General features: G+C 41.1%; 1 protein-coding gene across 3 annotated transcripts; it reads left to right on the top strand.

Moving 5' to 3' along the window:
• Nucleotides 1–5: 5 nt before the first annotated feature.
• Nucleotides 6–24,140, top strand: ahcyl1 (adenosylhomocysteinase-like 1). 3 transcript variants are annotated; one of them, XM_033630019.2, is made up of 17 exons: nucleotides 6–715; nucleotides 9,382–9,496; nucleotides 11,256–11,399; nucleotides 13,795–13,895; nucleotides 13,998–14,100; nucleotides 15,058–15,152; nucleotides 15,297–15,403; nucleotides 17,325–17,441; nucleotides 17,562–17,625; nucleotides 17,769–17,857; nucleotides 18,015–18,085; nucleotides 18,391–18,485; nucleotides 19,507–19,605; nucleotides 19,734–19,802; nucleotides 19,930–20,008; nucleotides 20,202–20,322; nucleotides 22,827–24,140. In XM_033630019.2, exons 1-17 carry the CDS (start codon nucleotides 524–526, stop codon nucleotides 22,831–22,833), a joined length of 1,668 nt encoding a protein of 555 aa, XP_033485910.1. In that variant the 5' UTR covers nucleotides 6–523; the 3' UTR covers nucleotides 22,834–24,140. The 3 variants fall into 3 exon arrangements, with proteins under 3 accessions (XP_033485910.1, XP_033485911.1, XP_033485912.1); XM_033630021.2 differs by lacking the exon at nucleotides 6–715 and adding an exon at nucleotides 5,658–5,803; XM_033630020.2 differs by lacking the exon at nucleotides 22,827–24,140 and having other exon boundaries at nucleotides 7–715; nucleotides 20,202–20,326.
• Nucleotides 24,141–24,221: the final 81 nt, after the last annotated feature.

Here is a 24,221-nt window from a genome sequence, read left to right as displayed (position 1 = left end):
GCAGTTATTGAATCAGAGCATCTAGGTTACACTTGCACCGACTGACAAGTAGTAACGAGTACATGTAACGTAACCGACCAACGCTCGCGCTACTCTTGATGTGAGAACCGCTCCTCAGCCGTTACTCCTCCGTGTTCCTCCGCACCGCCGGTGACTGGATGATCCCCGCCTACACACACTGCCCACTCGTTCAGGTGACAGCCTCAACACACCCTCCCCCTCGGAGATGGAGCTGTCTGTGGATGGCAGCAGACCTTGAGGACGGAAACAAGTGTCAGTACCGGTGTTTTACAAAGTAGTGAAGATACAGAGCTCGTTAATCTCTCCTAAAGTAGCCTACTTACCGCTCCGTGCCGAGGTCTGGTGGAAGTGCTCCAGCAACGGTCATTTTAAGCCACGAAGCTTAACGGAGAGAGCAAGAAGAGACGACGGGCAGAGCTGACGTTACCGTTAGTCTGAAGAGTCAACCCACAGCCGGCTTTCTGTCTTTCTCCGGTAACAGTCTCAACACCTCCTGGATGCAATGACCGACTCGGTTGTGGACAGCAAGGTGGAGGTGAAACAAGCCACGAAATATGTCAAAGAGACGGAAAACGTCGCAGAGAAATACTCCGCGATGACTGTGAGCAAGAACAGCAGTGATGTGAATATGAACGTTGGGGAAATGCCTTCCGCAGCGTTCACCGCAGTCCCCACACTGAAATCCGTCAAGAAGGTAGGAAACGTGATGCTCGCCATCACTCAGTGAGCAAAGACTGTGTGTCCTGTAGGCAGGCACATGTGAGGAGGATACATCCACCGCGGTACACACTGTGCTGCAGTCAAACTACTGTACAGAAGGCCAAGGGATGCACTGTGTGTTGATGTATTCATAAGGCTCCATCTGCAAGTTGACAGCAGGGAGATTAATGGATGTGATGCTGCAGTGTCACGCGTAACAGTAACACATCACACTGAGGGATCCCTCCATCCCAAGCTGAGCGGCTGTGTGCAAAATAATATTTCTATATCGGTCAGATCCCACTAAACAATCTGAGAAGTTTAGCCACAGAGAAAAGCTTTGCCTCACTGTCTCACATGTGGTCTGAGCAAAGCTTTTACAATGTTTTTACTGAGGTGACAGCATATAATTTAACAGGATTTTAATCATGACTGCATTATTGTTATAGTCTGCCTTCATAAAGCCTTCCTGTTTATGTAAATCACAATGTCTACATCATGCCAGCATCCTGTAGGCAGGAAGCAACTAAAAGCCAAGTTGAGCTCTTAAACCTCTGATTCAAGGCCTCGGCTAAGTGAAGTAATACATGGCCTAACATACCTGAGCTCAGGGGGGCTGCACACTACATATGAGGCATTTAATGATGTGTTGGTTTTGCTTCCCGAAGAATTTCAATCCATCAGTAACAAAGCTGAATTCTTTGAAGGTGTGGGGTCGAGAAAATGTCATTTTAAAAGAAAGTATTGTGTCTGTACCTAGTAAACTAATCATTATGTTTATGACACCAGACTTGATTTTGCTCAGGGTGTGTGTGTGCGACTAATAATCATCATTATAAGTAATAAGAAGAGTGTGATAGAAAAGCATTACCAGCACAAGTTCCTGTGAGAAGAGGCCTTGAATTTCTTGGCTGTTACACAACGGCACAGAACAATCATCTGAATAAAAGAGTCCCCTGAGGTGGCAGCTCATATCATTACAGATGATCCACTGTGTGTAACAGCACGCAACAGGCAGTGGAAAAACATGAAACAGACAGGCATGTTCTTTTCTCAGAACTAACCTGCCCAGATATTGAAAAGAAAACCGTTTCGCTCTGAGGTTCAGGTTTGGGGATCCTTGAACTGATTATGATTATATGAAACTTCTGGTAAACTCTTTTTTACCAAGACTGCGTCACAGACATGATGATGAAATTCGCTGGGACCTTTTGATGTCTTATCATTGTCACATTTGCCAATTTGATTGTGGAGCATTTTCCTAACCATCAAGGTGACCTTTAACTTGTGTGTTACCTGTGCTTTGTAGTGGTGCAGTCTGATAATATGACCTGATATGAAAATATTTACAAAGTTACTGGCATATAAGTGAGCAGAAATCCTGATATCCTTATTTTTTATTCACTGTAATGTGTTGTGCTTTTTATTTATAGATATTTATAAATTCTATTTAGACTGTACAAAATGCATTGCTATGTTTACCATCTCTGTAGTCTTGATACCAGCCTCACACATTCAGTATCAGTTGGTTTCTACGTGCCACATGAAATAATTACGCCTGTTACTGACACGACTGCTGAACTTCGTGTAACTTTATATATCTCAGGGGCAAAAGTAGTTGCCACATCTCTTGATGCTGTGTGCTTTATGTTGATCGTGATCCCTTTGCCTGATCACACAGTTTGCGATGTTTGTGACATCTTTGTCATCTAAAATTTGACATCTAAAATAGTGATTATCAGAAATGCAAATTACATTGCCAGTTGGTGTTCAGTGATTTGAGTATAAATCAGTCATAAGCCTTGCAGAATCATGAGATGACTTGGTGAGTGGATAAATCTGACAAGTCACGATGACATGCAGCACCCAGCAAACTGCAGTGGCAGAGGAAGGCGACTAATCAAAAGCAAACCAGCAGCACTGGTGACTAATAGACAGTTAACTGAATATTTGCAGATGAATAATATAATCTCTGGAGGCTGTAAATCATCCCTAAGGTTTATTATCCTATACATTATGTTGCATTGCTTGTCCTTATGTAACAGTGTTTAGGTGTAACAGTTCACGCCCAAATCTAAAATACATATTTGTCCTGTTACCTGTTGTGCTGTTTATCAAATTAGATTGTTTTGGTGTGACTTGCAGAGTGTTTGAGATATCAACTGTGGAGATGTCTGCCTTCTCTCCAGTATAATGGAACTAGATGACACTTGGCATCTACCCCTAACCCACCTAGCACCACTGAACTAGCTAACGTTACAGCTCAGTTGAGGGCACCATTAATGTTTGGATCTCTCTTGTGCATGAGTAGATGCACGCTTCCTTCTGTGTGGTAATTGAATTGGCAGATGTAGTTCAGTAGAAAGAAAATAGTTACTACACAAAACTGCTCACAACAAGGTCTGTGGATTATCTTGAGTATCTGGGTCATGATTTCTGGACAGAGAAATTGCTGTTGAGTTTTTTAAATGTATTTTTTGGCACTTAGGGCGCCATAACCGAGTGCCATCTAGTTCCATTATATTAGAGAGAAGGCAGACATCTCTATGGCTGATAGCTCCAACACTTGGCAGCTTACACCAAAACAATGTAGCTTGATAAATAGCACTATGGTAAGTTACTGTCCCTATAAAAATCATGATAGATTTGAATGAATGTTTCTGACAGTTTCAACAAAACATAAAAATCAACGTAGAGTTATGTTCACAAGAGGTGGACAAAATAATCAGCACAATAAAAATATCCGTTTTCCCAGCAGCGGGGCTCACAGACTTCAGAATATTAGCTCCGACCCCCCGTCTGACGAGGCAATAATGTGTGGACTGCGAGTCGCCTCAGGGAGCCTGATTGAAAACATATTGGATGGTAGGAATGTTCACTCCGCTTATGAAAACAAAGCCTTGTGTTATGAATAAATGTGAGAGCGCGGTGTCAAACAGAGCCACCTGTTTGCATGGAAAAAATGAATGAGTAAAACAAATAGTGCAAATGACTGGGAAACAAGATAAAACTAATTAAAATCACAGAGAATATCATACGTGAGAAAGAAGAGCTGCATGTCAGTTGAAGTTCGGGGGCTGGTGCGTTGTCAAATCATCGACTGAGAGGTGCCACGAACAAAAACAATTAATTCTACAAAATGAAATGTGTGTGTACGTGTGTGTGTGTGGGTGAGTCAAAACACGCCACTACTCTGCCTTCTCTCTCTCTGAATCAATCCAGCAGTTACACAATACGCCCCCCTGGGAGCAGGACTCGCTCGCTGTGAATTTGTTCATGCATCATCATCATTTTTGTCTGATCCCTGCGGGGCTGTTTTACATAGATTCTCCAAAATGTTGGTACCGTATTTGCACAATCTCATCTTGTTTGTCTGCCAACATTATGGCAGAGTTTTGTGAAGGTCAAATGCAGATTTTCTTTTCCCCTGGCAGCTTAAAATAAAGGTATGGAGAGGTACAGAAAATGACATAAAAAGAAATCTACTCAATTCAGATTCAGACCTTTGTGTTGAAAAGTAGAACTAACTGAGAGTCAGACTCGGAGGGCAATCTTAAAGCCTACATTGTGTGTATTATTTCACACTATGGGGCTTTAAGGCCACCTATAGCTATTTTTAAAAGAGAACACTGACAACAGTCTCTTTCAAGTTTAGCAAGACTCAGTGTGCTGCAGCCCACACAAGTACAGCACTGTGTTTGTACCACAGTGTGACCCATATTAACATTGAGGGAAAAGTCACCATAAGCTGAGAAATATAACACATCCATACTGACTAGCTTCATCGTATCCCCACTGTGTTCTTAGTCGTGCCTTTTGGTATTTACTGTAAAAACACTCTGGTTTAACTGTAGTATTTGTGTCCAGCATTCTGGCTTTTATCTCATTCTACCGTTTTAGGAGCAAAATGATATTGTAGATGTTCATGTGTCTGTTTATGAAATATGGTTGTGGGTTATCTTGATATTCATTGAAGATTTATGTGTATGGTAATGAGTGGAAGCTATGGTTTGTGCTAAAGGTCACATAGTCCTGGAGGAAGGATTAGCATGGCGTATGTTTTTTGCACAACACCATGTAATCCGTCATGCATGCGTTGATCTAAACAGGCGCCTCTGCAGACAAAAGTAAACACAGTGATTTAAGAATGAGACCCGTATGAAGAGCTTCACTTCTTTGACTTGAACTTTGCTTTGTCTAAACATAATTTGTGCTCAGCTAAATCAGAGAAAAATCCTCCAGGCCTTATTTCTTTGACTTTTTGAACGTGCCCACTATGAGTTATCAGTATGCAAAGATCTATGTGGATTACACTGGATGTCTTTCCAGTTAGATGGCGCTGCGGAGCACCAGTGATGTCCGGCTAAGTAGTTAACCCACCTTATGCCAGGCCCACATTGAACCCTTTACACCGCCTGCTGACAGTCACACCACAGCTTAAGTCTGTGACCTGGCCTGCTATCTAAGAGAGAAAGGGTATTTTTAGCCATAGGATGGAGGACTGGATGGGCTGCTTATTGATGCAGCAGAAGGCTAATGGAAACAGGGTTTAATTCCTCCTGTCAATCCCTTTTTTATTCAGTACTCCAAATCAGGAGTACAGCCTGAAAGTAAAAGCTGCAGCAGATGTGTTTTGTGCCTGTGTGTGTGTATGTGATTTCTTCTCTGTTCGCATTTCTTCTGTGTGTATGAGCATATCTGAATCTTCTGACATTTGCCCTCTCAGCACTTAAAGCATGAAGTACAACCTACTGACTTTAGCAGCTGGTCGTCAAGGGCAGAACCAGAGTGAAAGACGGGGAGAGAGAGAGAGAGAGAGAGAGAGTGAGAGGCCTAGGGAGAAAGGGAAGGCTGATTTGCGCTGAGCCTCTCTCTCTCCCTCTCTCTGTCCAGGTTGGCCATTAGAAATCATGATAATAGGTGGGAACCTCCCCCCGGCTCTGCCTGGGAGTGTTCTGGGATAATAGCATCAGGGACACCTAGTACCATCACACAGAGGACACACAGGCACAGGGAAGTAGGCTGGAAAACTGGAGAGTGACTGGCAGCCATGGCACACAAACATGGACACGGGAGAGAAAGGGTGAGTCGCTATTATTGCATCACCGGGACGTTATCCAGCACACTTATTCTTAAAGATACTGCATATCCCACACACGTGCCAAAGTTACTTTTGTCATGTTAAAACTTTTCTTATTTTTGTTATGTTGAATGACTGTCTCATGCAATGCAATGTAGACCACACAGAAGTGTTTTCCTTTGACTTGCAACAAAAGTGTTCAGTTGAGTGCAGACAAGTACAGTCCTCTCCTCAAAAGGCCAAGTGTATCCACTGAGCTCAACTTCGGGATAGTTTACTGTGTCAGAGTAGCAGAACTAGAATTCTGTCTTAAGTAACACTTCATCATGAACAAGATCTCTCTTATTGTCCTTTAATTCCTCCTTTCCTTAGAGAAGGAGTCTCTGATTTTGATGTCTGTGGATTTGGGGCAAGAACAATGCAGAAATTCAAGAGACTGTGCAAAAACTGATGCAAAGCAAACATAAAAGAGCTATTTTACAAGTGTGTGAGACAGAGCACACTCTCAATTGTGAAAACAGAGACATGCAGAGATCCCCCCAGTTCACTGTCTCACAAGCTTCTTGAGTTTCTTTATCCTAACACAGTAGATGTTGAAGGTGTCACTGCATATGGCAGGATGGATTGTGAGATAAGTTACAACTGTTTTAGCCAATTATATATTTATTATACAGTTAACTTTCATTTTAAATGACTTGCGTAGTAGTTACCTTTACATTTTTCAAATTTAAGGTGAAAATGTAGCCATTAAGTTTCAAGTAAAGTGCAAGTAGTATGGCTATGTGAAGCTATTTCCCTCAGGAGTCTCAAATGATGCTGGTGTTGCTCCTTATGAACCCCATTCAATCAGTTTCCGGTAACATTTGTGTGGTGACTACCATGTTACTGAGTCATGCATGCTAGTTGCACCCGGCTGTGAGTGGAAACAATTTCTTTACGTTTAGTCTTGCTTTTATGTCAGAACTCTTCAATGTCACAACCATCAACACTAAGCTTCACCTATGAGACATGGTTGTAGACTGGTGTCTGTATATACAGTGTACATGTCACTGAAATGTTACCCTCACTCACTGTTGTTAGTCTGGCTTTTATGTGCTCCCGGATTTATCATCTGTGTGTTGTGTCAACTCTGCTGGCCGGCATGTTAGTTTTTAGTCCAAACACATTGTATGGACATTTAAAATAAGCGAACAATGAAATCCCACAGCACTGTCGCAATGAATGGAAATATTTTAATGGGTTTACCACTGAGACAAAGACAGTGTTTAAAGGCACTGTTCACCCTAAAATAAAAAATACATATTTTCTCGCTTACCTGTAGTGGTATTTATCAGTCTAGATTGGTTTGGCGTGAGCTGCCGAGTGTTTGATATCAGCCATAGAGACGTCTGCCTAGCACAAGTTGGTACTCAGCTTGTGGTGCTTAAAGCGCCAAAAAATACATTTGATAAACTCAACAGCAATGTCTCTTTTCTAGAAATCATGACCCGGTTATCCAAGATAATCCACAGACCTTGTTGTGAGCAGTTTCATGTAGAAACTATTTTCTTATACAGAACTGCACCCACCAACCATGTCACAGCGCAGAAAGAAGCATGCGTCTACTTCTGTCTTACCTAGCAGCAGAGAACGACATTAATGTTTACATCTCGCATTATCACCAGCATGAGTCTTTCGTCCATGAGTAGATTTACGCTTCCGTCTGTGTGGTGATACAGTTGGCTTGTGTAGTTCTGTAGAAAGAAATTAGTTCCTACGTGCAACTGCTCACAACAAGGTCTGTGGAATATTTTGAGTAAACAGGTCATTACTATTGTAAAGGGAATTTCTGTTGATTTTTTTGAGCACCACAAGCCGAGTGCCATCTAGTTCCATTATATTGGAAAGAAGGCAGACATCTGTACGGCCGATATCTCCAACACTCATATGTATTCTTGATTTTGGGGTGAACTGTCCCTTTAATGAGGGGAACAAAGCTGTGTAGAAATTTAAGGATAGCACTAGCAGAAGTCAAATAATCAGGAATTAGAAAGTCTAAGCATGAAGAAAGCCTTTTAACATCCTCCACAATAAAAGCGCACATAAACCATCAATATAAAAACGTCGTGAAAACTTAGTTCACCACATTGTCACTCAACAGCCATGACAAGGAAAGAATGAAGGAACACAGGATGAAATAATTCAAGTAAAAATGTGCAAATGTACATGTCGAAAGTCCAACCCCCTTTAATGCATGACATTACATGGTGTGACATTATAGTGTTGTGAGAACGACAACGTTTGAGCTTGGAGTTGGTCCAACACACTTGCCACTAAACCACTAAGACACCTGTAGGATTTCTTGGAAAGTCAGAGCATTGCAGGTCTTTGTGCAACACCTAATCAGGCTTTTACATTGGTTTAAAAGTGTCTTTTATGCAAGATAAAGTTGCTACACCTGCAGTAGTGGATCTGTTTTCAGCAGCATCAGTGTTTGCCAGATATGATATTGAGTTTGGAAGATGATGATGAATGAAAGTCAAAGCCATAGGGCCTAAAACTAAAGGACATACAGAGGTATAGACCTGAAACTCACCTGCAGACTTCCTATTTAAGTAAAATGCTGAGTGACTTATCTACGTGTGACCCTGTGTCTCTCTCAGAGGCCTTTTTATTTATAGCGCCAGGTGTAAGCCCACCTGGGCTTCTACGTATGTGAAAATAAAATATCTCTGCATCCAGTTTTAGATTGTTTGTGACTTCTCTGTAATTTTTGTTAAGATCAGTGTAGTTGGATACTTCTGTAACTAATAACTTTACTGTCTGAGTGACCCAGTTTATCAAAAGACCTGAGAGTTTGGACTCCCTACTATTTCTGATGTTGACAACTGACTGTTGTCTGCTAGTGCAGCCAGACTGTTACAGTTTCAGGGTGTTAAAATGACACTTAGTGGATTTGTCAGATCCTTAGTCTACTTGTAGCCTGCCAAGCTCTAAATAGAGCCAAATTCACTGGAAGCGTTGGCTTTTATTTAACAGCTGAATGATAAGATTTTTTTTTTTTTTTTTTTAAATCGAATCAGCGTATTTGGTTTGCAGCAACCCCAAAGGCTGGACAGTTGAAGCTTTAATCTTCTGTTAAAGGCTAGCTTAGAAAATAGCCATGCTGGCTGTGTGCTGATCCACTTTATGTGTTTCCAGGTGTTTGATCTTGGGCCCTTTGAAGGGTTGGGTTGACACGATGAACCACACCAACAACTGAAGCCTGTGTATTTGAACAAAGCATAAATCACGGAGCAGGAGGGAGCATCTAAAAATAGGCATCAGCTCTCTTCTTCCTGATCCACCTGTGATTTATTATAACAGACTCAGGTGATTTACCTTTGAAAGGAAACAGCAGAATGAGTCCAAATATAACTAAAACAGTGTGAACAAATTACCGTAAGCATGTAACTGAGTCTGTACTGTTTGTTCCTCGCTTCCCTGGGTTCATTGTTTACACTTAATCAGTGCAAACAGTCCTAACGCTAAGTCAGTAATATGTGGATTTTATTTGCTTGTCATGTTAACATTGTGTATTGTTTTGTTCTGCTTCCCTCCAGATCCAGTTTGCGAACACTGAGGACAAACAAGAGTTCAGCAAGTACCCCACCAAGGCCGGCCGCCGCTCCCTGTCTCGGTCCATCTCGCAGTCCTCTACAGACAGCTACAGCTCAGGTACTGCACACCTGAATGTTTCATTACACTTCCATGAGAGGTTAAAATACCCGCTGACAGTAATTATGATTCCTGTTGAGACTGAGGGGCACTGTAAGACCTCTACTCACAAATGTTTATACTAACTGTTTTTGTGTTCATTTAAAAAAAACAAAACAGATGAACTTTATGTGTCCATTTTAAAGTCTATATCACCTTTGGAATTAAGTATCTACACGCATTCACAAATGCAGCACATAAGCATACATATTTAATAGATCTGTACAGTATGTGGCCTTTAAGCCTCCACCCAGACCATAGCTCTGACCAGAGGCACTATGTTTTCAGTTTGTCTGTCCATCCCATTCTCGTGAACGCTATATCTCAAGGAGGCCTTGAGGGAATTCCCTTAAATTTGGCACAAACATCAACATGAACACAACGAAGAGCTGAATAGAATTTGGAATTTGCCATACCGCAAGAATTCATAGCTAACTTTGACAAAATTTCACACAAATGTTTAACAGAGCAAAATGATGACATTTTATATCCAAACGGTCAAAGGTCAACTTCACTGTGACATCATTATGTTCCGCAAAAAACATTTTTCTGGCCATTAGTCAACACCATAACTCAGCAACAGAAGGGGAGACATTTGGTCAGATGCTGAATTGGTGACACCGATTTCACCCTGAAACTGTGCTTACTGTAGAAATCCTCTGTACGTGAAGCATCCACGTTTTAAAATTTGAAGCTTCTTTGCAACAACATCCATATTTAAAGCATTGTCTACTGACATTGCTGCGTATGAGTCTGTACAGACATGCATGTAAACTGTAATTGCAACTTGACTCGTGAAAGCATACAACGGCAATGTGTTAATTCTAGTTTTTGAAATTGTTATTGTGATGTCAACTTGCATGATAATCACATCATGAAAGACTGATAGAGCACACAGGGATTTTTTGTGTTAGCTGGAAGAGTGTATTGATAGAAAACTGCACTTTGAAGTGTAGCTATCATTCTTTTTTTATCGGTGCAGTTTGTGTTCAGTTCAGTGTTCAATAATTTAGTTTAAGAATGTTGGTTATTTCCTTTCATTTAATTCAACAAGCAATTGAATGTTCTAGCAGTATACCGAAGGCAGCAGAAAAACAGAACTTATTTCACTTTAATAAATGTTTACTGCAAGCAATATCATTATTGCAGTATTCAACAACATAATCACATACTGCATATTTTCCTCTTATTGTTCAGCCCTAATATTTGCATAAAAGCGCATATACAGACACAAGTAGACCAAGGCCTGGCCGATATGTTGAGCACTAACAAGAAATGACAGTACAGAGATGCCAAATTGGGTTTGAGGTAATTTAGGAACAGTATTTATTTTCCATGTGTAACATATCTTTCTTATTATGTATCTTGTTCACAGTTCTTAAAGAAAATATATTTAAGCTATTCATATGTAGATTGTTGTTTATATTATTCAAACAGTTACTTTCAGCCAACATATCCACATTAAATTCTTTTAAACTCAAATATTAACATCAATTTAGGCCTCAAAAATCCATTATTAGACTGTTTATACACACAAGTACACTATTTGTTGCAATAAACATATACATGTACAGTATATACAGTATACACAGACACATACACAGAGGAAACACACTCACAGGCTCCGCCCCACACACAATGGTTTGAAGCATATATTTCATAATTGGCTCTTTTGTATGCTTTTCCACAATAGTGACCTTTTGTGTTCTCCGTTTCACAGCTGCATCCTACACCGACAGCTCTGATGATGAAACCTCCCCCAGGGACAAAGCCCAGGTCAACACTCACGGCAGCAGTGACTTCTGTGTGAAGAACATCAAGCAGGCCGAATTTGGCCGCCGTGAAATCGAAATTGCAGAACAAGGTATATCTGACCTCACGGGCACACGGGGGTTTCAACAACTACAGATTTTTTTTTTTCCATTTCTCAATTTTTAGCAGAGGATTTTGGTAGTGTTTGGTGTCTTATGGATTCTCTTTCACTCGTGTACCTGCCGTATCAGTCTTGATTTCACAGTTTCTTTCTGTGATTTTATTGTGATAAAGTCGTATAAGAGACTCGGTATCATTATCATTAATACAAAGAGAGCTTTGTGCTACCTGTTGTGACTTTGTTCCCAGATACGTATCACATGGCATCTTTTCTGCTGCTTAGACACTATTTGATAAACGGCCCTCTCCTCCTGATTTCAAAATAGTTTATGACCTGAGGCTGGGATATACAGTACAGGCCAAAAGTTTGGACACACCTTCTCATTCAATGCGTTTTCTTTATTTTCATGACTACTTACATTGTAGATTCTCACTGAAGGCATCAAAACTATGAATGAACACATGTGGAGTTATGTACTTAACAAAAAAAGGTGAAATAACTGAAAACATGTTTTATATTCTAGTTTCTTCAAAATAGCCACCCTTTGCTCTGATTACTGCTTTGCACACTCTTGGCATTCTCTCGATGAGCTTCAAGAGGTAGTCACCTGAAATGGTTTCCACTTCACAGGTGTGCCTTATCAGGGTTAATTAGTGGAATTTCTTGCTTTATCAATGGGGTTGGGACCATCAGTTGTGTTGTGCAGAAGTCAGGTTAATACACAGCCGACAGCCCTATTGGACAACTGTTAAAATTCATATTATGGCAAGAACCAATCAGCTAACTAAAGAAAAACGAGTGGCCATCATTACTTTAAGAAATGAAGGTCAGTCAGTCCGGAAAATTGCAAAAACTTTAAATGTGTCCCCAAGTGGAGTCGCAAAAACCATCAAGCGCTACAACGAAACTGGCACACATGAGGACCGACCCAGGAAAGGAAGACCAAGAGTCACCTCTGCTTCTGAGGATAAGTTCATCCGAGTCACCAGCCTCAGAAATCGCAAGTTAACAGCAGCTCAGATCAGAGACCAGATGAATGCCACACAGAGTTCTAGCAGCAGACCCATCTCTAGAACAACTGTTAAGAGGAGACTGCGCGAATCAGGCCTTCATGGTCAAATAGCTGCTAGGAAACCACTGCTAAGGAGAGGCAACAAGCAGAAGAGATTTGTTTTGGCCAAGAAACACAAGGAATGGACATTAGACCAGTGGAAATCTGTGCTTTGGTCTGATGAGTCCAAATTTTAGATCTTTGGTTCCAACCGCCGTGTCTTTGTGAGACGCAGAAAAGGTGAACAGATGGATTCCACATGCCTGGTTCCCACTGTGAAGCATGGAGGAGGAGGTGTGATGGTGTGGGGGTGTTTTGCTGGTGACACTGTTGGGGATTTATTCAAAATTGAAGGCACACTGAACCAGCATGGCTACCACAGCATCCTGCAGTGACATGCCATCCCATCCGGTTTGCGTTTAGTTGGACGATCATTTATTTTTCAACAGGACAATGACCCCAAACACACCTCCAGGCTGTCTAAGGGCTATTTGACCAAGAAGGAGAGTGATGGAGTGCTGCGGCAGATGACCTGGCCTCCACAGTCACCGGACCTGAACCCAATCCAGATGGTTTGGGGTGAGCTGGACCACAGAGTGAAGGCAAAGGGGCCAACAAGTGCTAAACACCTCTGGGAACTCCTTCAAGACTGTTGGAAAACCATTTCAGGTGACTACCTCTTGAAGCTCATCAAGAGAATGCCAAGAGTGTGCAAAGCAGTAATCAGAGCAAAGGGTGGCTATTTTGAAGAAACTAGAATATAAAACATGTTTTCAGTTATTTCACCTTTTTTTGTTAAGTACATAACTCCACATGTGTTCATTCATAGTTTTGATGCCTTCAGTGAGAATCTACAATGTAAATATTCATGAAAATAAAGAAAACGCATTGAATGAGAAGGTGTGTCCAAACTTTTGGCCTGTACTGTATATTATTCTGGAAACATGATCAGAGCTCTGTCTCTTTTTTCTTTTCATCACGTCTTACTTATTTAATTCTTTTACCTCTTCTCCCATCTCAGGCCTTTTAGTTTTTTGTATACTTCCAGGCTCCAAATCTGTCTTTCTGGCTGTTTACATTGGCCATGTGAGTGATCTGTAGGCGTGCATGCTTGACGAGTGTTCTCCAGGCCTGAAGCCTGGGTGGCAACAGCTGTTGCTGACATTGTTGTTTAATCAGTCTTCATTTTACAGCCATTTACTGCACATCTACCTTGTAGAAAGGGCTTATTTTTGCGTTCAAAACGGCCCATCATTCTTCTCTCTCCCAACACGAAACCTGACCTTTATGTCCTTTCAGCTTGCACTGACTTGTGCTCATTCTGTCCCTCTGCAGACATGTCTGCCCTGATCTCCTTGAGGAAGAGAGCCCAGGGGGAGAAGCCGCTGGCTGGGGCTAAGATAGTGGGCTGCACCCATATCACTGCTCAGACTGCAGTACGTCCTCTCATTCTGTTCATAGTAGATCACTGTGACAATTCATGTCCCTCACTTCTTTACCTTTGCTACCTGCTCATGTATCTGAATTTCCCGTCTTAGGTCCTGATCGAGACTCTGGTAGCCCTCGGGGCACAGTGTCGCTGGACTGCCTGCAACATCTACTCCACTCAGAATGAGGTGGCTGCTGCTCTCGCTGAAACAGGTAAACTCCTCTCCTCTCGAAGGCTGGCGTTACATGTGAAATATTTTCTTGCAACTTGGTTTGCAGCCAAATCTCATCAGAGAATCAGTTCATAAATGACAAGAACACATCATTATTATAATGTACTGCCAGGTTACGTACAAGGGGTTATGTGCAGCTTTGAAAAGTGAAGCTGATGTGAAGGTGCCTTAAAGCTGCACCCTTTCCAATGGCCAGCAGGGGGCGACTCTGCTGGTTGTTTCTACTTCTCACTTGATTTATTACCTCAGTAAACATTTTCCTGAGGACTTTATGGTCTTAATCACTAGTTTCAAGTCTTCTTCAGTACAGCATGATGTGAATTTTGTAAAATATGGTCCCATTTAGTGTCAAATAGACGATAAAGCAGGGTATGCTTCAGGGCGTAGCTACCTTGTGATTTTTTCTCATGTTTTTAGACAGATCTATCCCTTGTTCCTCCACAGCTCCGCCCTCACTTCTGGCTTCAAAAAAACAAGATGGCCTTGGCCAAAATGCCAGACTCAAGGGTTCAGAACAGTAGTTTACAAACCAAGGGATGAGGCATGTTGGCTACGTCCACTTCTTTTATACAGTCTCATGGTTTGTGGATCAGCATTAGATAGAAAGCATTATATTTCTGACAATTAAAGACTAATAACATCAGGAAAGGTTTCTGTCAGCTAAAAATAAGCTATTTATGGATCGATATGTTAACCATAATGGATGTCTACAACGCATTGAAAAGTGTTGTTGCATGTATTTTGATTTTGGTTGAAACAGTTTGTGTTATAGTAAAGTCTAAACCCTGATGCAAAGCATAAAGCAACCCATGTGTGCATGCTGTGCGTTCACTGTCTAATGTTCCCCTAATGGACCTGTTGCTCATGCAGCTGTCCAGCCCTCCTGTCCTCTGATGTCTGTCTTTGCTAAGAGGAGTGTGTGTTTTGTGTCCTGCAGGGGTACCTGTGTTTGCATGGAAGGGTGAGTCAGAGGATGACTTCTGGTGGTGCATCGATCGCTGTGTCAACACGGAGGGCTGGCAGGCCAATATGGTACCAACCTGACAATCCCATGACACATTTAACACTAATCTTAGACGGTTATCTTTTATCTGTTTTATCGCTGGGCTCTACTGAGCTATCATTGATTTTGAAGGCTATCATTTATGCTGTTAACACTCCTGTGTTTGTCCTTAGATCTTGGATGATGGTGGAGATTTAACCCACTGGGTTTACAAGAAGTATCCCAGTGTCTTCAAGAAGGTGCGGGGCATTGTGGAGGAGAGTGTCACTGGAGTGCACAGGTGAGATGGGGCTTAGTGTCTGTTTCTGTAGTTTGGGCCACCACTTGAGACACAGAGGCTCCATTTGATGTTGATGAGTAAAGTGTGGGTGGTGGCCAAAGCTGTGACTGCTGCCAAAAATATAAGAATTATAGAATTGATCTTTTAACCACCAAGAAATCACAAAATTGATATGTCTGTGGGCCAGCTCATGACAGCCCTTAATGGATTATAAATAATAAAGACTGTGGCAATATCTTGTGAGTTATTCATATTGATCTGATGCAGGGAGTTATTTTATGGTTGTTTTGTGCCGTAGGAAAGTAAAATCTTGCTTCCTGTTCCAGAAATAGCCTAAACAAAACTGAATTTCTAAAACAGTACAGACAGTAAACAGTAAACTGACAGTAAACAGACTGTTCAGAGTGGACAGACATATATTGGTCCTCTTCTATCGCTCCTTTGTGGAGAGTGTTTTAACTTTCTGTTTCTAATGCTTGGCATTTTTCATTGTCACTAAACAATAAAAACAAACTGCATAAGATTGCCAGTCTGTCCAATAAGATTACTGGACAGCAGCAACACTGCATGACGATGATGGTGAGTCCCAAGTGGTGAGAAAAGGTCAGGCGATTAATACATACAGAGATTTCCCAAAAGGACTGCTATCTATCTATCACCCATCATCCATCCATCTATTCCCTTTCATACTCCATATATTCCACTTATCCCACATAGGTAGTTTGACCATGTGACTGCTGTTCCTTTTCTTTTAATGCAGTTTGTATTTTGCATATGTCTTCATGAATTTTGAAACCATTTCACTCTCCATATAGTATAACTAGCAACATTTTTCACTGATGTACTTCAGTTTGGGCACAAATCATTTGGCCTCATTGGAGTTCTGATTACTCTACTACTTTTATAATTAATAAAAACCTAACAAGACCCACTGTCGAAACACTAACTTTCTTGATTGCTAAGACACACTTAATGAGACTGGGATCCTCTTGCTCTTCATCATGACCTTTCTAGCAAAGCAGAGGTCTTAAATGAGTCAACACTTTCTATTGGTTTCACACTTTCTTCCTCACCTATTGTCAAAACAGTTAACGCAGATCTCATCGAAAGACTCAAACTCTGTTAAGTGTGTTAAACAAAAGGAAAATGTCAATTCACAGCTGATAGACATTACGAGCATAAATATGAAGCTGTAATGCACCTGTGTGAAACTCTGTTGCACAACTCTTCAATTAGCAACCTGTCCTTATTGATCTGTAAAAGACGTTTCCTCTGTGTTTCTGTTTGCAAGCATGGATCAAATGGCCAAAGGCACATTAAAATAAATAAGAATGTAACAAAATTCATTTTAAAATGAATAACTCTTTACATTAAAAAAGTGCAGGTGCAAAGAGCAGCAGGGTTTGTTGTCTCGAGTAAAATCATCTTTGGAGAAAGACCACGATTTGTGCTGTGATATGAGTGCATGCCTTTTTAGGCTCATATTATATATGTCTATGTATATCTATGTAAAGTACCAACATAGCACAGACATCTAGCACAAGTTTAATCTGCTTCTAGAATCCTTCTCCATGAGGTCTTTACATGATTTTGTCCTCTAGATGGAGCTGAGCAGGAAGCAAACTGACCACCCTGATGAATGATAGATACAGGGTATCAAAAGCAGTTATGTAAGTCATAGTAGTATTAATACACACTGACACTGTACAGTGAAAAGGTCACCGGCCTGAGTCGACTGGAGCTTGTTTGAGAAGCATGACAGAGCTGCACTACAGGTCACAGCAGCTGTGCATGTACAACTCTCAATGGAATCAATTAGCCAGACACTCCGGAAAGCAGAAGGTCACACAGGGTTGCAGCTCAGTTAGCGTGTGTATTTGTGCATGTGTGTGTCTTAACATTTCCTCATGTGTCCTCTCAGATTGTACCAGTTGTCTAAGGCCGGCAAGTTGTGTGTCCCTGCCATGAATGTGAACGACTCAGTCACCAAGCAGAAATTTGACAACCTTTACTGCTGCCGTGAATCCATCCTGGATGGGTGAGGAGGATTAGAGAATCCAAAAAAGACAGCCATTTTGTGTGTGTGTGTGTGTGTTGAGATTTTCTGTGTTCGAGTCGTGCTGATGGATAAAAGCGTGTGTCATTTTGTCTCTGCCAGCTTGAAGAGGACCACAGATATAATGTTTGGAGGCAAACAAGTTGTCGTGTGTGGCTATGGAGAGGTGAATCATTCTCTGATTTCAGATTCTTTTTATTTTTTTTATGTCACTTCTGATGTAATGACTATTTTCACTGCTGCAGCAGACCTTTTTACATGTATTGTAGATTTCTGTTTACAACTATTGCACTGCCCTGTGGTGTGTAGGTGGGGAAAGGCTGCTGCACCGCACTAAAGGCCCTTGGAGCTATTGTGTGCATCACAGAGATTGACCCCATCTGTGCTCTGCAGGCATGGTGAGTCACTAACATTACCATTACTGCTTCATATTATTCTCCGCTGTCTTTACATTGTGCATTACATAAGCTGTGATTCCAAAAAGACAGCTTGTTACCATCTCTGGTTTTCACTGTGTTTGTGCTGCTTTAACTATCTCCATGTGTATCTACACAGCATGGACGGCTTCCGAGTGGTCAAGCTGAGTGAGGTCATCCGGCAGATGGACGTGGTGATAACTTGCACTGGTACTGTGCCCCATGCAGTGACATCCATTACTTCTGCTTTGATAATCACAGTGTTTCCAGCATAAAAAAAGCATGCCTCATTTAAATACCCCAGTTCAAACAGGCTTTACATCTGACGACTAAAATGCTCTTTCAGTCCATGTGTTAGTCAGATGGCCGTAATGACAAACACAATCTACATGTCGCTGTGAATCCATTCTTATAACAGAAACAGATGCACTCTGAAACTCTGCAGTCATGACTTCCTCTCACTTGTGCTAACACAGTGACTCTGTTTTCACATCACAACAATGTTTTTTTTATAGGCAACAAGAATGTTGTCACCAGGGAACAGCTTGACCGAATGAAGAATGGCTGCATCGTCTGCAATATGGGACACTCCAACACTGAGATTGATGTGGTAATGTGTCTGTTTCATTGTATGATTGTTCTGTAAATATGTGTGCCTGGGAATTTATATTTTAAAGTCTAACTTTGAGAGCACAAACTCACACACATACACGCACACAGCAGGTGCAGATCAATAACTGTATTAAAAGATGAACACTATACAAAAAAATGAAGTGAAAATATCCCAGCCATCTTGCAATAGTGATGTCATTTGGAACCAGAGTCTGGGCATGGTATTGAGTTTCCACCAATATACCCATCAAACCAATTGCTAGCAGTTCCATTGATTGCGAGCACATGGATTGACACACACAGAGGTCAATCATGTTGTCAAACCTGTTTTTTATAGCATCAGATAACTAATTATAACCAAACTAGTCAGAAAAATGAAAGCTTGAACAGTCATCAACTGACAGAGTTTTTGAATTCGGCCCATGTCTCATCTGCTAAAATGGAGAGGGCAGGCTTTATGACCTACACTGCAGCCAGCAGCCACCAGGGGGCAGGGGCTAGGCTGAGATATTTTGGCTTCACTTTGCAGAGCTGTCATGTCTATCATCTTTACAGTCAATGGTGCAGACCAGTGGGAGCTTCAGTGCAACAAAATTGAAACACTGTGTTTTACTCACTTCACCAAATGTTGTGGCTTTCTTGCCTCCATTATGTCTTAGGCTGTTTACCATTTCCGTTTATACAGTAGATCTGTATATCTGATCAGTCATCAGATCTAGCTGCAGAGCTCAACTGTCAAATTATCATCATCCTTAAAAACCTCTCAGGGGATACAAAATAAATGTTCTTCCACTAGACAGATCTCTCTCTTTTTTTTTCTTTTTTTTTACATCTTTCACTTTTATGTTCCGCTCTGCTTTGTTTGATTTCTCTTGATGTTTTTGTTTTTCTACATGGACAATATACCAAATAAGTCACACCATTTGAGTTGCATGAAACCCCTTCATCTTTGTTCTTTTCTTTATTCTATTTCTATGTGTCATGTAGTTGAAAGACTGACCTGTCTTTTATGTGCTCAGGCGAGTCTGCGCAGCCCTGAGCTGACCTGGGAGAGGGTGCGCTCTCAGGTTGACCACATCATCTGGCCCGATGGAAAGAGGGTTGTTCTGCTTGCAGAGGTGATGTCACTCTACAGAACTATATCATTACAGAACCGTGTCCTTTAAAATCTTATGATTAGTTTTAGCACACCATTATGTGTCAATGTCTACACTGCTGTTCATGTATGAACTCTGTTATTTCTCAGGGCCGCCTCTTAAACCTGAGCTGCTCCACAGTGCCTACGTTTGTGTTGTCCATCACTGCTACAACTCAGGTTAGTAGTTTGGCCCTCTCCATCACTGACACTGTTTTCCCTCTCACTGCACCACCCTGCTGTTCTGTCGTGTCCTGTCCCTCACTGCTGGTATATATAACCATTGTATGGTCTCTGTCGCCTGCAGGCTCTGGCCCTGATCGAGTTGTTCAATGCTCCAGAGGGACGTTACAAACAGGATGTGTATCTGCTGCCCAAGAAGATGGGTAAGAAACAAATTTACTTTGATTTATATTTTTGACTAATAGATTAAGTATGAGAATGATACATTAGTTAAAAAGCTATGGCCAGTTTGTTGCTCATTGTTGCCCCCATGTGACAAGACCTAAAAATTACATTGTCCAGTGAGCCAAATATCTTTCCACACCATGTTGATTCCTGTCTGTCTCTGTCCTCCAGATGAGTATGTGGCCAGTTTGCACCTACCAAACTTTGATGCCCATCTGACAGAGCTTTCTGACGAACAGGCCAAGTACATGGGCCTCAACAAGAACGGCCCCTTCAAACCTAATTACTACAGGTAGGTTTCACCGTATGCCCAGTGGTTAAAAGTTACTAAGTACATTTACTCAAGTACTGCACTTAAAGGACAACTTCGGTATTTTTCAACCTGGGCTCTATTTCCCCATGTGTATGTGTGCGTATGATTCATGGGTACCACTCGTTCTAAAATTGGTTCAGTATAGAGCTGCGGAACGAGCTAAAACGGTAATGGGGGCAAATGCGTCCCATATAAAAGTGCTTTTTTTCACCACTGACCGGTTCAGATCGCCAGTGCTATCTCTGTAGATAGCATATTGTAGCGGCCCTGGGGCAGTGGTGACTGTGAATGAGTGGAGTCAGCTGTCGGTCAGTGTTGGAGCAGAGAGGCGGATGGCGTCCCCGCTTGGTATTGTAAATGAGTATGTGTGTGTGAAGTGTGTGTTACGCTAGAAGAGTCAGAGGACGGAGTCTTTTACGTGCTACCCCCTGGAGTGTTACCGGAGTTTTTGGAGTGCTCAAATAAACGGGCCTTTTTCCCGAACGCAAGAACAGGATGTCGCGCAACACCCCGTGAGTTACAGCTTTCACAGGCTGCCTTTGTCGGACCGCGAGATGCTGAAGTTGTAGCTAGTTGTGCTACAAATGGATGCTAACACTCCCCTCCAGACACTGCGCCTTGCAGACCATCGGGTCTGCAGTGCTCACTTCTCCCAAAATGACTACTGCCAGCCGAAGAAGAGAAGACATCCAATCCCGAAACACCTCTTCCTCAAGAAAATGGCTGTCCCACGAGTAGAGAGAGCTACAGACACAGTGGAGCAAAGCTCGTGACATCACACAGCCCAGAGGTAAGGGAAAGGCTAAGTTAGCATGCTATTTACAGAGATAGCACTGGCGATCTGAACCGGTCAGTGGCGAAAAAACACACGTCTTCACACACACATACTCATTTACAATACCAAGCGGGGACATCATCCGCCTCTCTGCTCCAACACTGACTGACAGCTGACTCCACTCATTCACAGTCACCACTGCCCCAGGGCCGCTACAATATGCTATCTACAGAGATAGCACTGGCGCTCTGAACCGGTCAGTGGCGAAAAAAAGCACTTTTATACGGGACGCATTTGCCCCCATTACCGTTTTAGCTCGTTCCGCAGCTCTATACTGAACCAATTTTAGAACGAGTGGTACCCATGAATCATACGCACACATACACATGGGGAAATAGAGCCCAGGTTGAAAAATACCGAAGTTGTCCTTTAAGTACAATTTTTAAGGCACTTGTACTTTGTTAGTGTTTAATTTTAAGTTACATTCTGTTTCTACTCCACCACATTTCAGAGAGAAATACTGTACTTTTTTACTTCACTACATTTATATGTTGACTTTAGTTACTAGTTACTTTGCAGATGAAGATATTAAAAACATATGATGAGTATATTAAATATGATGCAGTTACACAGTAAATTCAAACAACCAACATAAAAACTTACTTTTATACTTTAAATATATTTTCTTTTGGATTCTGAATGCAGGACTTTTGCTTGTGTTTAGTAAAAGATGCTAAAGGTTAACTTTTGTTTTTTTTTTCAACCTGGACCCTTTTAGTTTTTGTTTCGAAGTTAGTAAAGGAGACTACCATTTTTTTAATTGGTCCAGTTTTGAGGGAGACCACTGCAGCCGGCAGTGATGGAATAGGCTGCAATGTAGTCCCTGCGGGTAGTTTAGCACTGTCAATTTATTTCCACTAAAAGTGCTTGTTTTTGCCACTGACAGGCTCAGATTGTTATTATAAGCGTTTGACAACTTTACAGAAAAGATCCATACAGAGATAGAGCTATTTTATTCTATTTTTTTGTTAAACAGTAACTTTTTGCTGAACCAGATGTAGCCTCCCTCATTTTATCATTGTAAAGCACTTTAAAAATCAACAAAAGCAAAATAAAACTGATAAAAGCCATCTTGGTTTGTGTTTCCACTGTCACCAATAATCACCAAATCTGGTTTGGTTGAAATAAAGCTTAATTAAACTCAGTTAGGTGTGAAAATATCCTGGCTCTATATGAGCAAAAATGACTTAATTTAGATGGAGTCTTTGACAATGAGGATTTTGTGGCTGTTTCCAGTTAAACAAAAAGGATCTTACTGTTTAACAAACAGCTCTTTCTCTGTAGGGATCTTTTCCACGATGTTGTCAGACACTTTTAATAACAATCTGAGCCTGTAAGTGGCAAAACCAGGCACTTTTAGTTGACATAAATTGACAGTGCTCAATTGCCCGCAGGGATTACATTTCTGTTCCATCACTGCTGGCTGTAGTGCTCTCTCTCAATACTGGACCAATTTCAAAAATTGTTGTCTCCATTAGTCACTTAGACACAATAATGTGGGAAAATAGAGTTCAGGTTGGAAAAAAAGCAAAGTTACCCTTTAATACTTATCTATATGTTTCACTATTTTTCATTGTCTAACATTTTTTTTATATTTCTATGATGTGTTCACATGTGTACAATAACATACTGTGTGCTTTGTCCACAGATATTAATGAGGGTGTCTGATGCTGTGGTCCTCAGCACAGTTGTTCCTGGGATAAACAGAGATATCTATTTTATTTTCTAAATTGCTACAAAATGGAGGAATTATTTTAATTATGCTGAATGTAACCTATTATTGGCACTTCAGACATAGTGTTAAATAAGAAAAATAAGACATGTAGGAAACATACGATGTATAACCAACTAACATTTTACATGTCTTGTCATGTGTTTAAATGAGAAGCCTGCCTGCATGCTTACATGTGTATGTACTTATTTAGTTGCTACGCTTCTGTTGCTAGATCACAAAGCTGTTGATTTGTTTGTTTACCCTATTTACGCGCAGTGCCAAACGATGGCCGTAAGAATGGAACGGATACCATGTTTGTTTTGTCTGTCGATGACATTATCAGTACATTCCATGAGCCAGGGTTTGGGCTGAGCCGAAACAAACCCTGCATTACAATGTACATTATTTTAGATTAGATTTTGTTTTACATGCGCTAAATAATCTCATTGAATGGTATTTGCATCCATGCCCTAAAAGGTATCATCCAGTCACCCTTTTTATTCCAGCCAAGCACAGCGATGAAATATAGTATGTGTTGTTTATTTTAAGAATTCATAATAGCCTGTGAGGTGCATTTTAAAATCCTGACTCTTGGTGTTGGCATTCAGCATTCACCCTAAGACGATCTGAGAACACCCATGAGTTCTCCTGAATAAATTCAAACCAAAGGGACGTTTCATGTGCTAATAACAGATAAAGATGTTTATGTTATGTTAAAAGTAACAGGCTTGATGCATTCCTACAAAGGAAATACTGAAAAGGTTGAGGAGTAAAACATTTTCAGATTGACTCTGACTTCCCTCATTTAAGTTTCCATTCGCTCACTCGAGCTCCAGCTGAGGTCTGTCTCCCTGATGAGCAGCGTGGTGTGTTACACAGTATTTTGACTGGATAATACATTTAAGGCCATGGCATGAATGTGCCTTTTTAATCATTTACACATAAATATCAGCACTGACCTTAATTAAATGAACATTCCTTGTTTGTAAAACCACATCTATTAGTGGTGCATTTAATGTCTTCCTTTCACTGCTTCTGTATTAACTGTAACTCTAATGTATGAGCTGTGTGTTGAGACAACAATATTAGACCTTTATGTTTGCCATATGATTGCCACTGTCTTAATTTGATCCAGCAGGGTCACCTAAAGTAAAAATTCATGTGATCAAAATGCATAAGTGTATATTATGTATGTAAAAGAATGCATTAAATCAGCAATAAAGCAAATCCTTTTAACAGAGAAAAAAACTTTAAACAGGTCAAAATGTGTTTAAACCAAGAAGACTGACATTGATAGGCATCTAGGTGTGTAGTTGGGTATTCACAGGA

The sequence above is a fragment of the Epinephelus lanceolatus genome, chromosome 8, assembly GCF_041903045.1.
Source record: "Epinephelus lanceolatus isolate andai-2023 chromosome 8, ASM4190304v1, whole genome shotgun sequence".
Lineage (NCBI taxonomy): Eukaryota > Metazoa > Chordata > Actinopteri > Perciformes > Serranidae > Epinephelus > Epinephelus lanceolatus.
Note: the sequence above shows the minus strand (reverse complement) of the source record. Positions and strands in the feature narration are given on the sequence as shown.

Coding starts and splice junctions, on each gene's coding strand:
- ahcyl1 (XM_033630019.2), top strand. CDS start 524: ATGACCGACTCGGTTGTGGACAGCAAGGTGGAGGTGAAACAAGCCACG. Junction 17,626..17,768: donor TCGTGTGTGGCTATGGAGAG/GTGAATCATTCT, acceptor TGTGGTGTGTAG/GTGGGGAAAGGCTGCTGCAC. Junction 18,086..18,390: donor CGTGGTGATAACTTGCACTG/GTACTGTGCCCC, acceptor TTTTTTTTATAG/GCAACAAGAATGTTGTCACC.